This window comes from Periplaneta americana, chromosome 11, assembly GCF_040183065.1.
Source record: "Periplaneta americana isolate PAMFEO1 chromosome 11, P.americana_PAMFEO1_priV1, whole genome shotgun sequence".
Classification (NCBI taxonomy): Eukaryota; Metazoa; Arthropoda; class Insecta; order Blattodea; family Blattidae; genus Periplaneta; species Periplaneta americana.
Window position 1 is genome coordinate 15,033,635 of NC_091127.1, and position 26,937 is coordinate 15,060,571.

At 34.2% G+C, this 26,937-nt stretch overlaps 1 protein-coding gene across 1 annotated transcript in view; it reads left to right on the top strand.

Moving 5' to 3' along the window:
• Positions 1-3,875: 3,875 nt before the first annotated feature.
• LOC138708838 (patched domain-containing protein 3-like) overlaps positions 3,876-26,937 on the top strand; it is a 175,689-nt gene continuing 152,627 nt past the window's right edge. Inside the window, exon 1 of the mRNA XM_069839070.1 lies at positions 3,876-4,101. Within this exon, the coding sequence (XP_069695171.1) occupies positions 4,010-4,101 (92 nt within the window). The 5' untranslated portion in view covers positions 3,876-4,009. The remainder of the gene's footprint in view (positions 4,102-26,937) is intronic.

The following is a 26,937-nucleotide window of genomic DNA, read 5'->3' on the forward strand; positions in this document are numbered from 1 at the left end:
TCTTAAAATAGATAGTAGTCAATTTCAAGTCAGCAGTCGAAGATTGGTTGGAACATCGTAAGTAACACCAATAAGGGCATGACCTCAAATGATATGTAATAAAATATGATTTCACGGTTTACACATATCTCTTAACAAATAGACACGTACACGTATAACATTAGCTCACTTCCTGTCATACTTAGAGAAATCACAATATTAGTATCATTATGTAAGTATGCGTCTGTCTTTTGGTTGTGTCCTTCATTGACAGCAAGGGAGTCGGTCATTTGTTTTTTAAATCACACTTTTGTTCGTAAGTCAGTCTTGATAATACAATTGTCCTAAAAAAATTCAAGTAAATTAGTGTCAGGAACTGTTATTTCGCTCATTATTTATTATATCAACCACAATGCACACTAACACTTCAACTGAACAGAACTGACGAAAAGGGATAACTCGGAAACTACTTATTTTAAATGTTAAAGCTAGCTTCTTTGCGAGCCTTGCGACTAGGGTAGCTTAGTTAGAAAGGGATGGAAAGTCTGCGGGGTGGATTACACAGAAGAAACCGGTCTGCTTGGAAGCTGGTGTGTGCAGGCTTCTTGTTTACTGCTGCATCACAAATCATCCTGGGCTGCCGCATCGCAATATTTAATGCGTAAATATAAATTCTATTAAAATTAATAAATAATTTTCTCCATAAACTGCAGGTTTATTATGAAATTATTATTAACTGGGGAAGCTAAGCTTTTTAGCTTACATTGACGCTACGCCACTGATTATTAGTTATTACAGTTCTTCTCTGGTGGTATACTGACACTAACTTACGTTCGTAACATAACTTTTCTATACGTAGTAGCCTACAACATATGAAAAGTACAGGAGGAAAATTATGAATGTCACATTGCTGCTAAGGATGAGATAATGATCTAATTCATTATATTAATGCAAAATTTATTGCTGTTCCTATTAAAAATTAAGGAACGTGTGACTGTATCCATGGAGCTAATGCTCCTTTTTACCAGGTTTGATAAGAACAACACTAAAGTTTGTAGTATTTGTAGTAATCTATTGATTTAGATATTGACATCCTCTTGTTTTCCCGCGTACTCTTCATGTATTTCTTTTTTTTTTGTAAAAAAAAAGACAGTAGGCCTAAGTAAAATTATGCCGCAGGTTTCACAAACGATTGCCAGATTTCGCTTTGTAAACATAAACTTAATGAATACAATGATATATTATCGATACTGTATTACTATCGTTTGAGATGAGCAGGGCATGTAGCACATATGGACGAATCCTGAAATGCATATGGAGTGTTAGTTGGGAGGCTGGCGAGAAAAAGACTTTTGGGGAGACCGAGACGTAGATGGGAGGATGATATTAAAATGGATTTGAGGGAGGTGGGATATGATGATAGAGACTGAATTAATCTTGCACAGGATAGGGACCGATGGCGAGCTTATGTGAGGGCGGCAATGAACCTCCGGGTTCTTAAAAGCCATAAGTAAGTACTACTACTATTGCTATTACTAGAGCATGTAATAACTATAGTCGCGACGCTGTTATTCCCGGCGTGACTCCTCCTCTTTGCTTACGTCTTAGGGTACGTACAAGTTGGAGCGACGATAAATGATAAAAGAAGCAGCGATGCTATATCAGAGAGAATTGAAGCATGCATTATCATTGAGGTGTGCATATTGGAGTAACGATAAAAGCGAAGATACACGATAAAAGCGACGAAAAAGATAAGTTCCATTTTCTTCGCTCTTGTCGTTCATATAATCTCTGATTAAGATAATATGATCTGTATAATGACCGGTGGTTATCAATATATCCGAATATTAATAGATTTATTATTATTTCGGCATATTAAATTAATTGTTGTAGATATTGGCAAATTGATCAGTTGTGTATTTATTCGTGATACATTATGTGATCACAAGAACCAATCACAACACAACGAATTTATACTACCTTTGAGATGAGAAACTGGTTTAATTTTGTACGTATTTAAGTTATATTAACCTTGAACTTAGCAGCTGATATTTCCTATATATCTTATTTCATTAAGTGGATTTACAGAATATCTTCTACTGATAAATCAAAATGTTCGCTTCCCGCGTCCTCGTTGCTCCGATATGAACACTTGATTCTTTGATAATACCAAAGCATTGCTAGGTCGTTTCTTTTATCGTTTATCGTTGCTCCAAAGCGTACCTACCCTTAAGAAGTGAAGGCTCTATAAAGTCTAGATAGGTAGTATCGTTAGCTATTTTTGTTCTTTCATTGCCGAGCTACCATACGAGGAATCTATTTGCCACACCGTTAAACATTATCATGTCGTAGCTCCTATGATAATAAATCAAACGCACTGTAATTCAGCAAATAATTGAGCGGCAAATAACGTCTTCGTGTGCTTTCTGCGAACGCTAACGAAAGAGCCAAAATGGCGGGCGACTATATTAAGTATTTATGGAGCCTTAAGAAATGAATAACGTCTTCATCAGCGAGTCACAAGACGCACACGTTTAAATGTAGCCGACCTGCAACGCGATTGGCTGCCGGAAATTAGAGCGACGGGACTATAATAGCAACAATGCTGTAAATCAGCGTCCTAGCGGTGAGCATCGGAATCTTTTAGTACGTAATAGAGGAGCGATTGTTGCATAAATGTGGGATATTAAAATTCTTTAACAATATTTTTTTTAATACAGGGACTGTTTCTAATTTGTATTAAAATAATACCGTCCTAAAAAATGTTCAGTAGGTATGAAGAAAGATGCTTCATAAAAATACAAGTTGCAAGAGAAAAAAAATACAACGGCATTACAAGAAACTTGTGGGAGAGAAGTCCAACCCACTGCCTGCTGGATCGCATCCTATAGCTGCGTAACCCTAATGAAATTGCATGGAGTAATAGATAATTTGCAATTACCAAACATTTCATTTTCGATAGTGGAGATCCTAGTGGTTGTTCTCTTTTACATGTTGCCATTTTGTGACACGGGAATGACCATTTTGATCTAATACAAAAGTGGAACAAATGGTACGATATATAATTATTGCCAACGTATACTGTTACTAGTGTTACTAGATGTAAATTTTTTGGTTAGGCTAAGTCTCAAAAATCTCTTAAGAGTTTGCCACTGTGATTGCCTCTTTTTTCCCCGAGTTTTCCCCAATCGTAAGGCAAATGTTAAGTAATCTATGGCGCATCCTCAAAGACGTTGTAGTTACATATCCTCGATCCTCGACCTCACCTCCTGAAATACCATCTCGCTATTAAAAATTCCATCGCCGCCAAATAGCTTAGTAGCTGATACAGCGTTGTTAAATAACCAATTTTAATCCATTAACTACCGCAGTCTTGAAGTTAGGGAAGTTCTGAACACCATAATTTTTCAGAATCTTAAAAGTATGATTGTATGATTTTAACTAGCAGGGCGTGAAATCTTAGAAGTGATCCGTAATAGCCATAATAGGGTAATAGCCATCATTACTTTCTAGGAAATCTACGTAATTCGCATGAGAGCTTTGTGTACAGCACTTTATGCCCGTCAGAAGGATTTAACATTAATATTTATATTAAAGCGTGATATTTAATAAACATATATTTAATGATGTAATTCTTATGAGAAATAAAGTTTGCATAGTCGTTATTGACGTATGTGAGAGAGTAACAGGATGTGTTGTTTCCTTGAAAAGTTGTTACAGAATTATGCATAAAGAGTTAGATGCTCTTTATTCGCTTTTGTATACTGTAGGTGCGAGGTTGTGGAGCGACCGAGTATATGCACGTAGAGGGCGCAAGATCGCGATGTGGGCAGTGCTGCGCTCTGTGTGAGTCAGTGACAGTTGCTCGCGCTCCTCTTTGTAGCATGTCACGTTGATTTAGTCTTAATTGGACCGACGGGATGGCTGGAATTCTCTCCGCCGCGGTTTATAAGAGCCTGGAATAGGCCAGCTCGTGATAATTGACAGTTCTCTCGACTTAAAGTGACGTCTTACGTGCGGCCTCGTTGCTATGGCAACGCGTAAGCAGCCGACATCGCAGCGGAAATGGTTTCGTGACATCTCGGCAAGATGGTCCTCCAATTTCGACTATGCTTTCTACAGGTGAGCTTGCAACAAGTGCATTGTTCTTGCCTGTCAGTCACATCAGTGCAAGAATTTTTTTTTATGTTCATGTGAATCCTCGTCATGCTGGCTGCGGTGTGCTGTGTTGTAGGCGGGAAGTTTATAAACAATGAAATGTGCATATAGCTTATGCTCTAAACACTTTCATTTTAGAATAATTGAGAATTGAATGGAGTAAAAAGTTGACAGTTCAAAGTAAATTAATAAAACATAAGTATATTTTTATTCATATAATATGTTCACTGGATTTAGGTAATTAAAGTTTGTTGTTTGTTTTAAACTTTATTATTTTAAAGAAAAATTGGTTCATCTTGGTAAATACCAATCATTAATGAATGTCAAAATTTCTTTTCGACATATTATTATTGTTCCTTTTACTAAACAAATACTTAATACTCAGATGGATCTTACAGAGAGACAAAATATAGCTTAAGGAATACTTTGATCATCATAAATTTCTTTTTATGCACATACACGCACATTCTTGTTGTATAAGAGCATTGTTGTCCATTTTAACGCTAGAAGCTAGAAAAAACCAGTGGCGTAGCGTCAATGTAAGCTAAAAAGCTAAGCTTCCCCAATTAATAATAATTTCATAATAAACCTGCAGTTTATGAACAAAATTATTTATTAATTTTAATAGAATTTATATTTAATGCTTTAAATATTGTGATGCGGCAGCTCAGGATGATTTGTGATGCAACATTAAACAAGAAGCCTGCACACATCAGCTTCCAAGCAAACTGGTTTCTTTCACTCATTCTTCTGTGTAACCCACCCCGCAGATTTTCCATCCTTTTCTAACTAAACTACCCTGGTCGCAAGGCTCGCAAGAAGCTAGCTTTTACATTGAAAATAATGTAGTTTCCGAGTTATCCCTTTCGTGAGTTGTGTTCAGTTGAAGTGTTAGTGTGCACTGTGGCTGATATAATAAATAATGAGTGAAATAACAGTTCCTGACACCGATTTACTTGAATTTTTAGGACAATTCTATTATCAAGACTGACTTACGAACAAAAGTGCGATTTAAAAAACAAATGACCGTGTCTATTTGTTAGAGATATGAAATCATATTTTATTACGTACCATTTGAGATCATTACTTATTGGTGTTACTTACGAGGTTCCAACCAATCTTCGGACTGCTGACTTGACATTGACTACTATTTATTTTAAGACTATAATTTTGTAATACGTTTTCTCATACGTACAAGAAAAGCAACTTGAGTTAGCTTCCCCTGCTCAAAATTTCATGCTACGCCACTGGAAAAAAACTATTATAAAACACTTCGTGAGAGAAAAATAGTTGAACTTGAAACTAAAATTTATTTGCATTTCCATTTTAATGGAAAATTAGTGGTATAAAGTGTAGGCGAATTTGTGTTTTCATAGAGGTGCAAGGAAAGATGCGTGACCATCCAGTAGAAAGCGATTGCCGTGTGAAAATTGTGGAGAACAGTAATTCTAGTGTAGGTCAGGTTTTCTCCAAATAATTTGGTTTCCCCTGCCATTATAATCTTACACTGGTTAAGCTTGGTTCACAATAAACCGGGAACGGAAACAACGAGAATGTAAATATTGTTAAAATAAATGTAGGCCTATTTAAATGTAAGCATTCACAATTATTGTGAATTCTCACATTTAAATACATTTATTTTAACATTATTTTCGTCCTCGTTGTCGTTTCCGTTCCCGGTTTATTGTGAACCAGCCTTTAGTCGTCACTAGTCTGTCACTCTTTGTAATTTAAAGCAGTGGCGGTGCGGTAAACTGTCAGCTACAATGAAGCAGACAGGAACCTATATTTGGACCAAATGGTTACTGCGAGGTTTCCCGAATTTTCCGCTGCGACATTTGTTTAAGATGACCAATTGGTTAAAGAAATATGAATTTATCTATAGTAATCTCAGATCTCGAGTGACATTACGACTATTTCGTGAATAAAATAAAAATGTAAATAATATATCCCTAAAATTCGCTCACAAAATGTTAATAATTGTATATTTATGAATACTTAACCTATTCAGACATTGTGAAGTCGAAATAGATGAATAACGATTACGGAAATAAAAAAAATTGAATGTTATTCAGTAATGCCAATTGAGAAAAGCGAAATACAGGTTTTAAAATGTTAATTAAATGTAGCCTACTGCGCTTTTCTCTTGTTATTATAACAGAAATGCGTTTTCATTGTCTGCTAAAATCATAATTTAATTTAAACATTTTATAGTATAATTACAAATAACCTGATTAATACATTAATTAAATGAACAATTGTTATGAAGGAGTGTCATTTTCTTTAGATACAATGGACCTGGAATTAGAAGATGAAGATGTAGATGTGGAAGTAGGATTTCGCACTTTATTTAGTACAATGGATTCATGTTCATCGATTTACGTGGAAACAGTTGGCGACACTGACTAAACAAAAGAACGACCATGTGATAAATTGATAGTGATAAATCGAGCTGTCGACCTGGTTGGCGAGTTGGTATAGCGCTAACCTTATGTGCCCAAGGTTGCGGGTTCGATCCCGGGCCAGGTCGATGGCATTTAAGTGTGCTTAAATGCGACAGGCTCATGTCAGTAGATTTACTGTAAAAGAACTCCTGCGGGACAAAATTCCGGCACATCCGGCGACGCTGATATAACCTCTGCAGTTGCGAGCGTCGTTAAATAAAACATAACATTTAACATTAAATCGAGCTGCAGAAATTATCGCGATATGACTGTGATTGGTTGGAATTCAAAATTTCATTGCACTTCATTGACTGAAAATGGAACGTCGTCATATAAACGAAATATATACATATAACGTGACGTAATATAACGTAACGTAACGAGAGATTATACAGTCTTGTACAGTATAACATTACATTAAGACGAATGAATCAACAGCAGTTCATTGACAAAACACAATAATTGATAGAGAATGACCATCATTCGTCTTTCATATCATATCAGACCGTATTGGACTTAATGACACATAAGTACTTCAATTCAGATTTTTTGTCATTTACTCATATGAACCCAGTTCTGTAGACTTTGAGATATGATGATGATGATGATGATGATGATGATGATGATTTTTGTTGGGATGCCACAGGGGAACCGAAGCTCCCGGAGAAAATCCCTGTGTTACCAGGACCAAGGTCTTACCCAGTGGCGTACACAAAATTTTGTCAAGGGGTGGGGGAGTCATTATTAAAATTGTTTACAATTTAAACTGTCGATATTTTGAATTTTGTGTACTATATTATTATTATTATTATTATTATTATTATTATTATTATTATGTTACGGTATATTTATTAACGTTATGCTATGTTCTAATATAGAATATATTTATGAATATCCTTATAAAATATTTGAAACGTAATTTTTTCACAGCGATCCAATTTCTAACAAATTTGAACTTGTGTTTAATTTTATATAATAAAAACTGCTTGTGTTATTGTTACACTTGCACAATAATCATATACAGAGCGTGCATTTCAAAACTTCCCAGTTCCCAATCTAAATAACTATATAATTTAAATAGGATTTAATTAAAATGAAAACACGCCAATTTAGATATTGAGGGAGAAATTTAAAACCAGTTTTAATTGCATATTAGTTTTCACCCCCTTACCCCAAGGCTCCCCACTTTGAAATTTCAAATGGCACCCCTATCTTGTGATACTTAAATTCGAAAGAGTATTCAATATTGTTTAGGGTCGCATTCCCAGACATACATCACTCAATGATATGATTAAAAGATCTCTGACTTCTTGTGGCATCCCGTCTCTTTTGGAGCCACCAGGTATTAGTCGCGCGGATGGTAAACGACCCGAGTCTCACCTTAATTCCATGGTCTAGAGGAAAATCTTTAATTTGGGACTCCACTTGCGTTGACAGTCTAGCTCCATCTCACTTACCGAATACCTCCAGACGCGCAGCATCTGGTGCTGAATTAGTCGTGAAAAAAAAAGTCATTAAGTATGCTCATCTTTTAGAAATTATATCTTTGTCCCTTTTGCTGTGGAGACCTTCGGTCCTTGGAGTCATGACGCTAAAGTTTTGGTATCTCAAATCGGCCAAATTTTGATCTCCATTATGGTGATCGCCGTTGCACTACTTATTTCCGTCAACGTTTAAGTATTGCAATTCAACGCGGAAATGAAATGAGCGTTTTGGGTACTCTTCCCGAGACCAGCCCTATGGATGAACTCTTTCTCTTGTAAAATTTATTTAGTATTCCGTATGTAAATATTTATATTTAGTTTGATATACTGTATGAAATTATTTAAATAATTTTTGTTTAATTTTATAAACAAATATTATTATAAAATATCGTTTATATATCTCATTCATTTCTTTTCGCATCTTTTGTTTTCTATCGTCGCCTGGCAACCTGGATAGTTGTTATTGTTGATTATAACTGAAGAGAATAAAGCTACAAAAACTATTGAGCATTTCATAGTTGTGTTTATGTTGAAAATGATGTATATTCTTCAAGAGAGAAGAAATCATCCTTATTGATTAAATTTAGGAAATTACACAAAATAAGCTGTTTTTTTCAACCTACAATTAACAGACAATAACAACAATACAGGTTGCCAAGTGACGATAGAAAACAAAAGATGCGAAAACAAATGAATGAGGTGTATAAACAATTGAATACTCTTTCAAATTTACATATCATAAGATAGGGGTACCATTTGAAATTTTAAGGTGGGGGTGGCTGGGGGTGAGGGGATGAAACTTAATAATCAGTTAAGACGGGTTTTTAACTTCCCCTCAATATCTAAATTTACGTGTTTTTTTTGTTCAATTAAATCCTATTTGAATTATGTAGGCCTAGTTATTTAGACTGGGAAGTTTTGAAATGAATGCTCTGTGTATATTTATTTGTATATGATAGTTAAGACAATTTACTTTACATAACAAAAAATCCATGGAAACAATAAAATATATTACAATATGTGTATTTTTTTAAGTTCAAAGGAGGAGGTTCAAATCCGGCAACCCCCTCCCCTTGCGTACGCCCCTAGTCTTGCCCAACACAAGTTATAAATCGGGGAGGGGGTTATGCCGGGGATCGAACCCTATCCACAGGTCCAGCGCTTTAGCCACTAGCCCACCATAGCGACTGAAAAAGTGTAATACTTACAATGTGAATGAAATGTTGATTGGTAGGTTTTTAACGCCTCAGGATAAGGTCGACTAAGATCTTCCTGGAATCTGGCAGTTCCTAAATTGGGGCCTCCCATAATATGGAATTCATTACACCGGATGATTGGCGAGGACGGCGATTAGCAGAGTTGAATTAACGATTTTAAAGATAAATTACCAATGCATAGATTATTTATTGCTAGGCGATCTCCTGCCTTCCTCTTAATCTCAACATATGATCCATATATCTTATGTTGTCTTTAATAGAAAATTCAGCAGGAGTATTTACGGTAAAGCAGCTTTGTTGTGCGGATGGTACGAAAGAATGCGTTTTTCTGCTTCCCGTATTATTTTATTGGCGAAGACGCTTGGAGTACGGTATACATAAGAGATTTGAAACGTTTTAATGACAAAAAGAAGCACGAAATTTCCAAAACACATTTAAATAATGAAATGGATCTTGCACTTTTACAGAGGCTCGTACTGAAAGTCACTATGACTGCGTCCCGGTTTTGACTTTCTAGAGCAGCCGTGGCGAGAACGTGACTCGCTAGACATCGTGGCTCGCAGTGATAGCTGTGCATTTCGCTTGCTTCTAACCTCCGCCAACCCCCACCCTCTCACTCACTGGAGTCAAACTCCGTTCCATTTGTATTTGTCTCTGATCTGCGAGTGGCATATGTGTCTCTCGAAACCATGTACGAAATTTCCAAGTAGGATGGGAGGACGCATTTTTTTGCTGCCAATATGATGAGAATATTAAATGTATGATTTGTTCACAAGTATTACGAGGAAAACGGTTGTATAACATAAAACGGCATTATACTACATCTTACTGATGAAACATTAAAAGGTTAAGTGTTATTGTTATCATCATCATCATCATCATCATCATCATCTCTGTACGTCGACCCTTTTTCAGCAGATGTACGCATAATGCGGTTAGCTCTTCAATTTCAACTCACTGATTTACTATGTGATGTCAAATGAAAGCTAGATGTAAGGACTTGACAAATGTTGAACTTTCAAATCTTTGCCAAAAAATAAATATCCGAAGCTTCGTTCTTTCGCTTGCTCTCTTGAAGCCATGTTCGCTATAACTTACGTTTGTGAAACATTATTTTCAACAATTAAAATAGTAAAAACCAAATTTAGATCACGACTGACAGACAAATACCTTCGTGATCAACTACGACTGGCAGTAAGTGACATAATTCCTGATTTTGAAACTCTGTCGCAGAGACATTCTGAAGACAGTTAATTTTAGGTTGTGATATTGTTTATTTATTGTTCGTTACACGTACGAAACATTAGTTTGTAGCCTTGTACTGTGCTTGACGTAAGGAAAATGAAAATCCGTTAATAAGTCAGACAGTTGCTTCACTTCCCCTTCGGGTGTCCTCCTCCCTCCATAGGTGCTATGCACGTTGCAGGTTACACAGTGGCTCGGCGCACGATTACATTTTCGCCACCGCTGTTCTAGAGGAAGAGGGCAGAGGATGCGTAACTATTTTGTTTACGAACGTACCTGTACCTGCGCTGTGACGTCACTTATACTTCGAATCAGGCAACTTCATTCCAGTTTATAGGTAATTGGAATACGCATCCTAATTATTGTGTACGATTACAAAGAAACACACTTTTACAAATTATATATGGCGTACATGAGATAGTACACGTGAGTGTAAATTTACATTTTATGAGGTATGCTTCGTCTCTGTCAAATTGGGGCACGAACCCACGATAGCAGAGATAATGAAAGAGTGAGTGATTTCCACGAACAGCTCTGCCGTTGGCCGTCCTTCCATCGCGTGACCCTCTTGTTGCCTGCTTAACTGCCACAAAGAAGAGCCCAATCTCACTGAATGATGTGCTGACTTACCGTCTTTCGTTGAGGATGGAGTTGGAATCGAAAAACATTCTGTTAAAATTCCCTAAGGTGTTTTTTATGTGCAGGAGCTACGGTCGTGCTTTCCATCCCTGTGTGATGCATATTTGTGTCTCTCTACTCCTGATGTTGGATTGACTAATTTTACATATTTGCAATTACTAGAGACCACAGAATTTTCCATTAATTTCGAAAAAAAAAAAAAAAAACATCGTGATATTACATTTCGCGTTTTATCGCTAATTAGTTGTAAGATTATTGCAATAATTTCGTGTAAGTTGGAAAGGAATTTTTCCGTGACTATTACACTTTTACTACGTCATACTACTGTTGACCAATAAAACGGTACGAAAGAACGTCTTTCAACCAATCATGCTGCTTATCACACAATTTTATCGCTTCCCTAGCATTTGTTTCTTTTTTGCCAACATTTAAAACTGAAAATTCTTTACGGTACTATAAAACATGCTTTGCGGTCATAATTTTTTTTCCGCATAGATAGTCGACTGAAAATGGCGGCTCCGTTTGTATTAGAGTACTTTATTTCTTCTAATCTTTATACAGTATACTTTCTCCTGTTTTTATCACCTTCATACCATTTGTTTCTTTGTTTGCCAACATTTCAAACTGAAAATTCTTTACAGTACTATAAAACATGCTTTGCGATCGTCATTTGTTTACAGCATAGACTGTGAACTGAAAATGGCAGCTCCGTTCAAACGTTTTGGTGAAGCTAACATTAGTGAAACAGAATTTCAGTAAGTCAGTTAATATTTTATTGTATTAGAATACTTTATTTCTTCTAATCTTTATATAGGCCTATTTTCTTCTAATCGTGTAATAGTCAATTAAATCCCACACGAGTTTTGATTTTCTACAAATAAATCAAAACCTCTAGTGAGATTGCTGTTGAAAAAATAACTCTATATTACGTATTAGGCGTCAAAATAATGATAAAAAAGGTTTTATTGATGCTTGTCTTGAAGGCGCACATGCTCTTTGTTTTTTAAACAATGTTCAGACACTGTCGCGTTTCTCCAAATCTACTTGCACATTACAAAATTTACACGTTAAGATTATTATGTAGTCCAGCGCTGTGGAGTAGATCAGCACGTCTGGCTATGAAACGAGCGGACCCGGGTTCAAATCCTGGTTTGGGTATTTTTCTGCGGTTTTTCCTCAACCAACTGAAGCAGAATTGCTGGGTAATTTTCGGTGTTGGACCTCGGACTCATTTCGCAATCATGATCATGATCATCATCATCATCATCATCATCCATAAAATAGTCCGGGTTAAATTCTCATTGTCGCCTATCATCGTTCTTAAATACTAAAGCCTTCATGCAGAATATCAGAAATCTGAAACCACTCTAACATTTCCGTTACTTTATGTTGGGCTAATGTATTATGTAGATGTTACCGTTTATTACGAAACCAATTAATCAATCACACACATGTTCTTAGTGCTACGCCATCTTGAAAGTCACTATATTTGATGCAATTTGTGAATTACAGAAGCAAATACACTTCTTGAACGTAGCAAATATAAAATTATGTACTCGTATTAGCAAAAACCGAAATTTATTTAATTTGTATTCACATAAATATAAAACTGAAAGGTCAGTCAACATATGCTTAACAGAATTTAAATGTACCACAACTGTAACATATAATCAAACTTCGGTCCAAGGCTTTATAACATGATAACAGCTAAATTCCCAAACATACAATTTGCTCATGCTCCTTATTTTAAAAAAAATCAATTACAAATATTGTTTAAAGAGAAAATTTAAAGTTCCAATTGTGATATCTGTTTTTTTTTTCTTTTCTTTTTCTTTTTTTTTTTATTCTGTCAATTTATAAAAAGTCTTAAAATTATGTGGAATGCCCCCTGAGCACAAATATGTAACTTTTGGGGGGGGGTGCTAGAGTGATTATTATATATAAAAAGAACAATGGTTCTTTGTTATAGCAATAAAATATTAGTAGTATTAACGAATTTGATATTTATTATTATGTCACAAAGTCCGAAAAACTATCGATAAAGTCAACAGTAACAAGTAAAATACAGGGAAAACAATAATTCATTATTCTCATCTCATCGTCATTCACTTTTTCGTTGTCATCGTCGTCTCTATCATCTTCGTCTTTTCCACTGTTATGACTCCGTCCGTCGTCGTCTTCCATCGATGTCTTCGTCGGCCACGTCGCATTCGTCGTTGTCGTCCTCATTGTCTTTTCTACTCATTCACATCGTCATCGTCGCTTTCCTCTTCACTCCCATCATTGTTCCGACGGTCATTCCCGTCCCGTCATCATCTTCGTTACGTCGTACAACTCGTCGTATAAGTATGACTTGGATTGGGTCGTTGTGGCTGTTGTGTTCCCAAATTGCTCGTGCATTGACCTTACGGATAGGCTCCCTCGTGGTATTTACCTGGTGCTAATTTGTCCACTGCATAAACAAGCATTGGTTTTGCTTTGCTAATCCCTTTACCCTACATTACCTTAATGTTCAAAGTTCATTCGCTATACAATCTCACTTGCCGTGAGGCATTTCCTTCTTCTGTCCTCGGAAAATAAGTTTCTAATAGACATTAATTTAACGTTAATTTTTAATAAACCTTCTATAGCTACAGATTAACAAAGAAGGAAAAAAGCATGGCCTTCGACAATGTTTGTAATGAGCCTTTTCGTCTCTTTTTGCGCATATGATTGTTTTAGGAGGCCTAAAATAGTATCGGAATTCATTGGCTCATCGAGTTTATTGAAAGAACTTTGCTTTTAGTACCAGCTAGAGATGGCCGATATTTCACAAACCGATATTTTGTCACAGGTATTTTTTTGTCACAGATAAACCTGTGACTGATGATGCGAAATATCTGTGACAAAATATCGCTATCGAAATCTGCTCCGTATTCAGTACTCTGTGACTGTTGCAACGTCTGCGACTGATATTTTCTCCTCTACGTCGTGGGTTTGCGCATGTGCATGATACAATAACAGCAATCGGGCGGTGGTATTTGATTATTTTTTCGTGATATTTTGTTCAATATTATTTTTTTCAAAGTGATGATGTGTTGCAAAGTTATTAGCGGCATTATAATAATACAATCATGAATCTAACATTTTGTTTTCATATTAAGTCTATATGTTTTATAGATATTTTATGTATTCCCCCGAGATCTTCACATTTTCATATTACTGTGAATATATATTAATGTATAAGTATTTTCCACTCAATTTTTACGCAGTAACAATATTTTTTTTAGTTATACTATTAATTACAAACAGAATAGTTGCAGGAGCCTACATTATTTTAATAACTTTACATGTACTTCTGTCATTTATGTATGATCCAGTTTTAATGTATAGCTCAAACACGAACAGTGCAGGGTAATATTCATTAAAATAATTAAACTTAAAATAAAATTATTTGTAATAAGTTCATTACCGGTATGTTTATGTTATTAACTCTTAGGAAATCACACAGTGCTTTCTAACATTGGTACTCGTGTGGGGTGTTATTTTACCCAATTAATAGGCCTAATCAATGTTCTAAACTTGACATTTAGTGATATTTATCTAGATATTGTTAAAATCATCAACTTACAAGTAATTTTCAACTTTTAAATATAATAATATGGGGTATTAGCAAAAATTGTCGATTTTATAAATTCCAAAAAGATCTGACATCTAGCAGACACTGCTCCAACAAATCGTTCTCATTGCCCGTGCACACTTTTAAAATAGACCTACACTTACACATAAATGGGATAATTAATTACATTTGAAAATAAGGGGTATCAAACGTAAATCATGTTAGTTCATTCCGTATCACTGAACGTTATGCTCTTCCGAACTTTCGAAGCATTTCTCACAAGCCGACAACAGCACCTATAGAATTAAAACCGAACGAGATAAAACTTATTTGGCTAAACTAACCTTGAGGTAGTTTCCTTCGTATTACCCTTATACACCTTGCATATACGAATCTGACAGGTTAGGTTTGGTTAGTTTAGGCTTTGTTATGCCTTAGATATACGATCAACTGCATCTCCACAAACAATCAAATTCGACGATTTTCACTTCCGAAATCACCGAAACTACCTCAGCGCTAGTTTAACCTGAGCAACTGTCTCTCCACAAAAAAATTCCTTATAAATGCAATGATTTTCACATCCGAAATTGCCGAAACTACTTCAGCGCTAGTTTCACCATCTTATTATAAATGATGTAGTGATTACACGATTTAAATAATAATAATAATAATAATAATAATAATAATAATAATAATAATAATAATAATAATAATAATAATAATACCATTGGTTACCAATACTTTATCTTGTGTAAAATCCTGTCTGAACAACTGTCTTGTTCTGTAATTATTTTCTATTGTTTTTCCGAATACTTACGTTTCGTTAATTTTTATTCTGACTCAATATTATAATGTTAATGCACGACTTAAAATAATTTATCGATTATATTATATACAATAAAAAGGATCAATTTTTAAAACGATTAGGATAATCACATAACCTCAATTTCTCCGTACCCAACTACATTAAAAATTATCAACTGATTTCGTATCTACAATCAACTACGATATAACCTCTTGGTATATGTTAACTTTTTACATGTTACTGTTCAGTTAGATTAGTATTTATTTGTTAATGGTACATGTACATAATTTATTTGTTGGATTTTCCCATATAAACCACTGAAATGTGGCGTGTATAGAGAAATCGTATTCACATTGCACTGCTCTTCAATATGTCCTGTTAATTTTTATCGGTGTGACAAAATATCGGTATAATTCATGCATATTGTGCTTACTTAGCGATATAAAATATCGGTGTGACAAAATCACAGATAAAAGTCACAGATATTTAATTGTCACAGTCACAGTTGTCACAGATACTTGAAAATATCGTTTAAGCTCAACTCTAGTACCAGCTCCGAGTTGTGATATTGGTTTCGGAACAATATCAATCATTCGGAGAGGTCACGGTAGGGTCGTGATGTGAAACGATCATTGTTACGTGTGCAAGACAGTCATTATCCTTTCGTGTTTTCCATGCGCGACGGGTGTCACATCCGCTCTGGAAGTTTCAACCGAAGTTAAAATTCCCTTGCCTTTGCTACACTTGAATTTTATATCTCTTACAAGTTAGACTTGTTGCTTGGTTGAGGTGTGTTGATTTTGGGTATGTGAACCTTGTCTTGAAGAGAGAAGTGTCTTTGCGTTTCGATTTCATTCTAAGCAGAGTATTGAAAAATTAATCGCGTTCAATATGAACATTCAGTTGGTAAATTTAGGAAGATTGGGTATTTTACGCTGGAATAAAATCACAATCTAGTATATACAGTCACGAAGCTTGAGTTGTGAGGGTACTAGGAACAATAGACTGTGCCGGTACTATTTCGCATTGTCTGTGATGAGGTGATAGTAGCGATCCTAGTGGTTAGCAGCTATCTATGGATGCATATTTACTACGTATTGAGCTTCGATAAAATTGTGGAGTTAACTGTTCGGGTAACGTAATTGAAATTAGCATGACTTTAGAGAGAGAGAGAGAGAGAGAGAGAGAGAGAGAGAGAGAGAGAGAGAGATTTAAAGAAAAATACATCTTTCGGCATTAATTAAGGATGACTACGAGAATCCGGAAATGAATACGGTAACAATGAATATTGTTATAAAAATAAATTGTAATAATTAAACACAATTGATATCAATTATATAAGATAACCTTAAAATTAAATTTTTAAATAAAAGATTTTAGTTAAAATTAGCATATGGCATTACCTATTTTTTAATATTCTTTCTTGTAAATAAGTAAATAAATAAATATTTAAATAAATAAATAAATAGATAAATAAATAATTAAATAAATAAATGAGTAAATAAATAAATAAATAAATAGGTAAATAAATAGATAGATAAATAAATAAATAAATAAGTAAATAAATAAATATTTAAATAAATAAATAGATAAATAAATAAGTAAATAAATAAATAAGTAAATAAATAGATAAATAAATAAATATTTAAATAAATAAATAGTTAAATGAATAAATAAATAAATAATTAAGTAAATAAATAAATTAATTAATTAAATAAATAAAGAAACAAATAAATAAGTAAATAAATAAATAAGTAAATAAATAGATAAATAAATAAATGAATATGTAAATGGATAAATAGATAAATAAATAAATAAATAAATATGTAAATGGATAAATAGATAAACAAGTAAATAAATAAACAAATAAATAAGTAAATAAATAAATAAGTAAATAAATAAATAAGTAAATAAATAAATAGATAAATAAATAAATAAGTAAATATGTAAATGGATAAATAGATAAACAAGTAAATAAATAAATAAATACATTTATATTTATCATACAGAATGCAGGAATAAAGTTCGCAATGGATTGGCTATTCATCGTCGAATTCGACGCCTTCTAATGAGAAAGGGTGACATTTTCATACTTCGGAATGTGACTTGCTCTTTACTTACTTATTGTACAGACCCAGAAACAAAAAAATTTGGGCCACCTTGAATTCCCCCCCTCCCACAAGTTACAGTTATAACCAGGGAACGGATTTATATGGACTAAAAATATATGAAATATGTAAATATATATGTAGTTATTTTTACCAAAATATGGAATTAAATATGGATTTTTACCAAAATATGGAATTAAATATGGACTTAAAATTATAAAAAAATGACTATGTACGTTAAATATTGGTACATTTTAATCAAACTAAACAAAAAATATAATGGACGTACCTTATCTTCCAATGTAGTTTCAACAAAACACAATTTTTATTGTCTGTTACCATAACAATAGGTTACAAACATTTCTTTCAAGTGCTGAAAAGTGAATCTTCTTCTATTGTCTCTGAGGATAGATTTATACTGACTAAAAGAGCGTTCGACGTCACAAGAAGTAACTGGTACATAATTCAATTTCACAATGTCTGCTGGGGATAAGTCCAAGTTAATCTTCACTGTTGATTCACCACTCATCACAGCAACAACCTTTTGTAGTTCTTCATATCCAGGGTTTTTTGAAAGTACAGTGTCCACCTTAGCTCTTACTGCATCTGCAACTTTACCTCTACCACGATTCAGTTGTTCCACAGTACTATTTATAATTTCAAAACTTTCAGATAGTGAAAGGTGCCTATTTTGGAGACTTTTGAGCGTTTTTATGATGCATGAAAATGTATGCTGAATGTGAGCTAAGTCATTCTTCACACTTATGTCACAGGTAACTGTTTTCGCAGTATCAATTGAGACTGCATCTTCAGAGTCCAATGCAAGGAGAACATTGTTAATAGAGTCTATATGTTCGGCATAATATTCAACTGCTTCTAGCCATGTACCCCATCTAGTTAAAATTGGCTTTGGTGGCAATGGAATTTCAGGGTACATTTCTTTCAACACGTTAACTCTACTGGGAGCTTTGAGAAATACTTTTTTCACTGATGAAATCAACAAATCTACTTTAGGGAAATTGTCTCTGACCACTTCTGCCACACGATGAAATGCATGCGCCACACAAGTAAAATGAGTCAATTTAGGATATACAACAGATAATGCTTGTCCAGCTTTGACCATATAAGGGGCAGCATCGCTAATAAAGAATAACACATTATCGTACATAATACCCTTTGGCCACAGGATACCCATAGCTTCGTTGAACAGTTTAACTATAGTTTTGTTATTGCACTTTTCTAGAACATCACAATGTAAAAGAATTCGTTCAGAATATTGTTCACTTAACAAACCGATAACTACATTACCAACAAGTCTACCTTCTTTGTCGGGAGTCTCATCAATGGAAACCCAAATTGAACTATCTTTAATTTCATCTCTTATCTTCTGTATTGTCTCATCGTAGATGGATGGAGCATACGTCTTCCTAAGAGTTGACTCATCCGGGATTGTATGTTGAGTATATTTTTCAAGGAATTCCCTGAAGACCTTATTCTTTAGTTTGTAGAGAGGAATATCAGCAGAGATGAGAGAACGGCACAGGTCGATGTTAAACTCAGATCTTACATTCGATGTTGTTGGTTGTGTTAAAAACAATTGTCTCTGCTTGGAATTTAGTTGTTTGTTGGCCTGATGTTTACTAGTTGTAATGTGTTGTTGCACCAGGAACTTTTGTGTAGATGATACTGCACACTGACACAAATTACAAAATAATATTTTATTGTCAGTTGATAAACCATCTTCTTTAAATTCTGAAATGTAACTTGTTAGTTTTGATTTTAAATTGACTGAATGACGTACTTTTGGCATATTTACCGTCTTTATAGTATGATTTACAAAACTGAACCTATGTGTACTCTGACTGGCATTTAACTGTTGAGCTGCACAACTGAAGTCTGTTAAAAATTTTAAATTAAATTAATACAGTTTTGTAACTTACTTTCCCATTGTTGATAGGACTGCTAATTTTCAAATAACTCTGATGTTAAAGGGATTACTGAACATGTGTTTAAATCTCTATTGTTGAAATGTATTTTTAAAAGTTAATGGAATTTTGTTTTGTTTTATTGTTAAACCTAATATAATATGGACTGTTTTATATGAAATATGGAAAATATATGGAAATTAACGAAAATATGTACTAAACTCTAAAATATGGAAAAATATGGAAAATAAAAGTAGTATTTTTCAACCCTACACATTGTGAAACATAAAGATAATGCAAAATATAAATTATATTAGCTTTATAAGTAAATATGTATTTACATATAAATCCTTTCCCTGCTGATCATGCTCAGTGCTTGCAGTATGTTATAACTGGAACTTTGAAAATGCAGGTGGCGAAATTTTATTCCTAGATCTGTACCATGACCACATCTATTGGCCCTACAATGTTTGTCATTTGTCGGTCGAATTTTTCTGTGTATGGATGTATGTAGGCCTACTTGTACTTGTGCACGTGTCGGTGTGCGTGTGTGTGCGTTTGGTAGTAGTAATAATAATAATAATAATAATAATAATAATAATAATAATAATAATAATAATTTACCTTGAGCAGTTGGATCCTCTTGTCCTTTCCGTTCTTACTCCGGTGACTACAGTGAACCGAAACCACAGAGTAAGTAACTCACAATGACTGAAGGGCAAAGTTAAACATTAAGAAGAAATGGGCGGAGGTAGACTTCACCTGCGTTTCCCTTTCTTACAAATAGCCCAGTAAACAATTAGGAATACCTAAGGATTAGTACGGTACCTTAGTTAGCAGTAGGATTTACGCTTGTAGTAGGCCTAACTATTAATTGAGGCGCTCAGCTCACAAATGGCACAACCCACAAAATTATATTTCTAAAGCCTGTGTGATGTATCTTGTCTCACTGTGAAAAGAGAGAGAGAAAGGAGATATGTCTTACGTCTGTATTGTTATGGCGATGAAGGAGTGGAGAGGTGCCGTCCATCCATCCAGTGGCGGAAGGGACTAGTTGATACATTTTGTAGTGCAAAATAAAATATTACAAAATATCTCTCTTCGTACTGTGTAGTTCCGTCACTGAGCTTGTCTTTCAAGAAACTGAGTTCCGGCAGCCTGTACAATAACAAGGTTTTGAAAGGAATCCTGAAAATTTACAACCCTCCTATAATCTCCACCCTCATTTGAAGGGACTTGGTTTTATTGCTACTGAGACAAGATAAACCTCACCAGTTATTATATCGAGTGATTTATATAGAACTGACACATTTCTTTCATTAATTGTTTCAAAACGAATTGTGCTAGCGACAACTTATTATACCTAAAATGTAGAGGAATTTTGGGAGATTATTTACCTCTATAGCAAATGTTGTCCGGCGTTGTCAAATCCGGAGATCTCTGTGGCCACAGGTTCCTGGAAATTATTCGGTCGTCACATAACCGGATAAATGGAACCATGCTTCATCTGTGAACCATGTGATGGACAATATGGCAGGATTTTGCACAATGAACGTCTGAAACTTATGACAATAAGTCACTAGATGCGCAGATGTTTATGTTTTATTCCTATTGTTGGCAGCTGTTTTCGACATTTTGTGTCAACGTGAAAATGCAGTACATATTAAATCAACGACTCTTCCTTGTGAAGCAATACTGGATTACGAATTCAATTACAGCTACTCAGAGGGCATACCAGAGAGAATTTGGTGTTCGCAATCCTCCCAAAAGAAACACAATACTGGGACTGGTAAACAAATTGGAAACAACTGGATCTCTGGTGAGTGAAAAGGGCAAGCATCGTTCATCTAGGCTTCCCACTGTTGTTGTTGATGTAAGAGCACGACTGGAGCAGTCACCCAAAAAATCATTAAGACGTTTGTCGCAGGAGACAGGGTACACCTACTCAATGTGTAAGAGAGCCTAAAGCCATATAGGGTTATGGTTGTTCATCAGCTACAGGAACCAGATAAGGATAAAAGATTGAATTATTGTCGTTGGTTTCAGACGTTCATTGTGCAAAATCGTGCCATATTGTCCATCACATGGTTCACAGATGAAGCATGGTTCCATTTATCCGGTTATGTGACGACCGAATAATTTCCAGGAACCTGTGGTCACCGAGGTCTCCGGATTTGACAACGCCGGACAACATTTGCTATAGAGGTAAATAATCTCCCAAAATTCCTCTACATTTTAGGTATAATAAGTTGTCGCTAGCATAATTCGTTTTGAAACAATTAATGAAAGAAATGTGTCAGTTCTATATAAATCACTCTGTACTTCATCTCTTTGTAAAAGTGCGCGAAATGCGATACACAAACGAAATTGTGCTGGAATCTCATGGAAAAACTGGGAATGATTAGGCCGATTTACACTTTGAAGAGAGCAATATGAAGGTTCGATACCCGGCCCTGGAACAATTTTTCCCTTGAAATTATTCAATACGAGTGGCTTTTTAAGCAATAAACGCAATATGGAAAGTTTGTAGGTTGGACCCTTTGTGCGATGAGCGCCTCAATCTATCCCTGTGGCGGATGAGTGGTCACGCGTACGGTCCGAGTTTGAGTCTCTGTTAGGTCTGAGTTTTTTCATTGAAAAATCCATAGTGACACTTGTGGCGGACGGATTTTTCTCGGGGTTCTCCCGTTTCCCCGAATTAGACATCCACATCATTCCGTCAACATTTCTCCATTCCGTCATCATTCCATAGCATTTCCCGAACGGCGGCTGGTGATGCACGGAGGGGGCTGGCCTAGGGAGAAGTGGGTTCCTGCTCGAAAACTGGGTACGCAGCGAACCTTAGTGTAGTCAGCCGTGTGGGTTTGGGAATGCGCCTAGCTTGAGAGTTAGCGCAATAGTTCTTGAAAAGTCGTAGTGCCCATCTTCCGAAATTCCATTCCATTCCATACCAAAAAAACATTTAGGTCTATATTACAGAAAAACGCTAGTATCATTATGAAGATGAAGTATTCGTTTTAATGAGTAAAAGTTTGACGACCTCTGTAGGACTAAATTAAACATTAGTACTTATTGAAATAAGTTGACGAGCGGATGTATTTGAAAGGTAAACAAAATAAATCTGACGTGTGTTTATGTTTACGGTACAGTATGTTTATGTTAAAGGTAAAAAAAAAAAAAAAAAAAAGCAATCTGACGTCTATGTTTACAGTATGTTTCTGCTAAAAGAACCAAAACCAAGAAATCTAAAATAAAATCTTTCGATGTATTACTTTGTATTAATGTTCTTTTAGTTTTGTTAAATATTAAATAAAAAATAAAGGTTTGATAAAAATATTTAAGACAAGTTTTTTTTTTTTTTTTTTTTTTTTTTTGCGTGAGATCAGAATCTGTTGATAAAAGTTTGAGTTAACATTTAAAAAATATGATTGACTTTAAAATTACTTTGATAATCTCTACTAAATCAAAAATAAATTTATTTTAAAATTACTTTGATAATCTCTACTAAATATAAAATAACTAATTAATTGACTTTAAAATTACTTTGATAATCTCTACCAAATAAAAAAATAACTAATTGACTTTAAAATTACTTTGATAATCTCTACTAAATCAAAAATAACTGATTAATTGACTTTAAAGTTACTTTTATAATCTTTACTAAATCAAAAATAACTGATTAATTGACTTTAAAATTACTTTGATAATCTCTACTAAATAAAAAATAACAAATTAATTGACTTTAAAATTACTTTCACTATTTCGTTTATTCATTCATTCATTCATTCATTCATTCATTCATTCATTCATTCATTCATTCATTCATTCATTCATTCATTCATTCATTCATTCATTCATTCATTCATTTTATTCCATAGATCTTACATGAGCAATGAAGCTTTAAGATGTGGAACAAGTCAAAATTTTACAATATTACAATTACAATTTTTACAAATTTTTATACTTTTACAATTTAGTAATTTTCTACAATTTTTACAATTTTGTGCAATTTTTACAATATTTTGGCGATAAGTAGTGAAATGAGGTGAGGTCCGAGGATTCGCCAAAATATCACCCGGCATTTGCCTTTTGGTTTGGGGAAAACCTCGGAAAAACCCAACCAGGTAATCAAATCAAAGGGGGGTAATCTAATCAAAGGAGTTGATGCCAAGGACTCGCCATACACCATCCGGCTTCAGTCCCACGGCTATGGAAAACCTCGGAAGAAACCAAAGACCAAAGGGGGATCCAACCCAAGCCCGAACGCAGCTCTGGATCAGCAGCCCAGCGAGTCTGCCGACTGAGCTACATCGATGGCTCTACTAAAAGTATACAATACATAGCCAATCAGATTATTAAATTTACAAACGCAAACGATCATTCATCAGTTGAGCTATATGTATAATACAAAACAAGCAAGTTAATTAAATTTAAGGCATAAACAATTCAACCAGTTGTGATATACAGAAATTGATAATACATATCATGCAAACTACTTCAAATTACAAACACAAACAATTTATCAATATACCTATATATATTACTATTCAATTTAAAGCATATACAATTCATCGGCAAAAACTATACAAATATATACAATACAAAGTAGCATACTTTCATTAAGCTATACAAATTTTTGCAATTAATATCAAGTATATTAATTCAATTTATAATCATTCCATTTTCGGCCAATGAAATGTAATGAAATTTTGAATTCCAACCAATCATAGTCATACATCGCGTTAATTTCTGCAGCTCGATTTATCACTATCAATTTATCGCATGGTCGTTCTTTTATTTAGTCAGTGTCGCCAACTGTTTCCACGTAAATCGATGAGCATGAATCCATTGTACAAATAAAGTGCGAAATCCTACTTCCACATCTACATCTTCATCTTCTAATTCCATGTCCATTGTATTTAAAGAAAATGACACTCCTTCATAACAATTGTTCATTTAATTAATGTATTAATCAGGTTATTTGTAATTATACTATAAAATGTTTAAATTAAATTATGATTTCAGCAGATAATGAAAACGTATTTCTCTTATAATAACAAGAGAAAAGCGCAGTACATGTAATTAACATTTTTAAACCTGTATTTCGCTTTTCTCAATTGGCATTACTGAATAACATCCAATTTCTTTATTGCAGTAATCGATATTCATCTATTTCAACTTGACAACGTCTGAATAGGTTAAGTATTCATAAATGTACAATTATTAACATTTTGTGAGCGAAATTTGGGGATGTATTATTTACATTTTATTTTATGCACGAAATAGTCCTAATAAATGTCTCTCGAGGTCTGAGATTACTATAGATAATCTCTACTAAATCAAAAATAACTAATTTACTTTAAAATTACTTTCACAATATCTACTAAATAAAAAGTAACTAATTCCATTGTTTTTCCTCTTTAAAGGAATAAACATTTATTCAAATTCTCGCAAAAGCACTCTTTTTGATATAAAGTGAAGCAGACAATGAGTACGTTTTGATAACGCAAATGTATGAAAAATAATTATCATTTATCGTTAATTTCGGTCATAAATATTACACTGGATGACCAGAATGGAATTACGGTAATAGTTATAAAAGTGTGTAGTTACGCTTCAGTCGACAGCATGTACGCACTGCTGATCGTGAATGGAGTCGTCAGTTGTTTCCGTTACTGTCTTCCTGAATTACAGAATTAGACCCTGAACAAATGACAGTGTTGGCTGTAAACACATAACACAGTGTAATACATGCAAGTTATGCAACGTTTGTCTCATTAATGGAGACATCTATGAGCTTGCTTTGCTATAGTAAGAGTTGTTTTACGAACAACATTCGAGAAAAAAAAAGATGAGAATTTCACCGTATTCGCGTACCGATTGAGATGCGTGTCGGTTTGTAATTTACATACCGGTCATACAGTTTCTAATTGAAGGCCTATACACAGTGTTTTATATATTTTATTATTTTTTATTCAGACGAAATAACAGGTTGTCTTGCATTTTTTCTATTTTTATGATCTATCGCTTTATAAAACTTTTAAATCGAGCAGAGTTCTTTGATATAACCAAAAATGACAAATGACGGTCATTTTGTTGATTTTAGGATTAACTAGAATTAGTTAGCTTGATGGTGTTCCCAAGCAGCATGAAAGCTAAATGGGTAGGCATACATCGTTCTATATATCAAGGTCAATAAAATAGTAATATACGTTACAAGAGCGGTATGTTGACGTTTTCATGTTCGAGGAAAAGATTGAAAAATCGAAACGTAGTTGAGCTTTTTTAATTTCCGAGAACATGAAAACAAACATACCGCTCGTGTATCGTACATTATTTTGTGCGAAGATCGTTTATTACATACCTGAAAGACGAATTTCTAATTAGTTGCAATGAAATCTCCATGTTGGTTTCTGTTTAATGACGGCAACTCCGGAAAACCAAAAGATCTTTCTTCAGCATTGTTGCTATAAAATTTTTTCTGTGTTTACTATACTCCAGCAGGCTATGATATACGTCTGTCTTTTTTCCCCCCAGTCTATAAATGCGAACTTAAAACAAACGGTAAGGTTATGTAATGATTTATTTTTCATTTTAATATTTTAACAATATTATTTATATAACATATTGCAGTAATAACATCGGCATCTGGAATCGTGTTGATTTTTTCACGGCTTCCTTAATGTTACTTGTATCAGGATTGCAATAAGTTTCGTGGAGTAGTAGACTTTACTTAATTTTTGCAAATATTTAAAAACAATAATTAACATTGCAATTTAGGTGAAATTACAGTGGTAAGTTTCCAATTTATAATTATTACTATGTTAAACGTCTCTAAAAATAATATGTTAAAAGCCTAAAGCAGTAAAATGAATGTCGCGCTTAAGCGGTAAGAAGAGGGAAATTGTTATGTGCGTTACGTTGGGACTACTGAATGTGGTATTTCACACTTACCGCGTATTGGTTCTGTGCGGAAAACAAGCAAATACGCACGATCTCGCACAAAAGTAGTTACATAGCAATAATGGACTAATATTAAAATTAAAAACAATATACAAAGTTGTTAAACGCGTGTAAAATATATGACTACCAATAATAATAATAATAATAATAATAATAATAATAATAATAATAATAATAATAATAATAATAATAATAATAATAACTTAATACTTGCTTACAAATGGCTTTCAGAGAACCCACCCTCTCATAAGCCCGTCATCGGTCCCTATCCTGAGCAAGATCCCTGCCATCATATCCCGCCTCCCGCCTCCCTCAAATCCATTTTAATATTATCCTCCCATCTACGTCTCGGCCTCCGCAAATGTCTTTTTC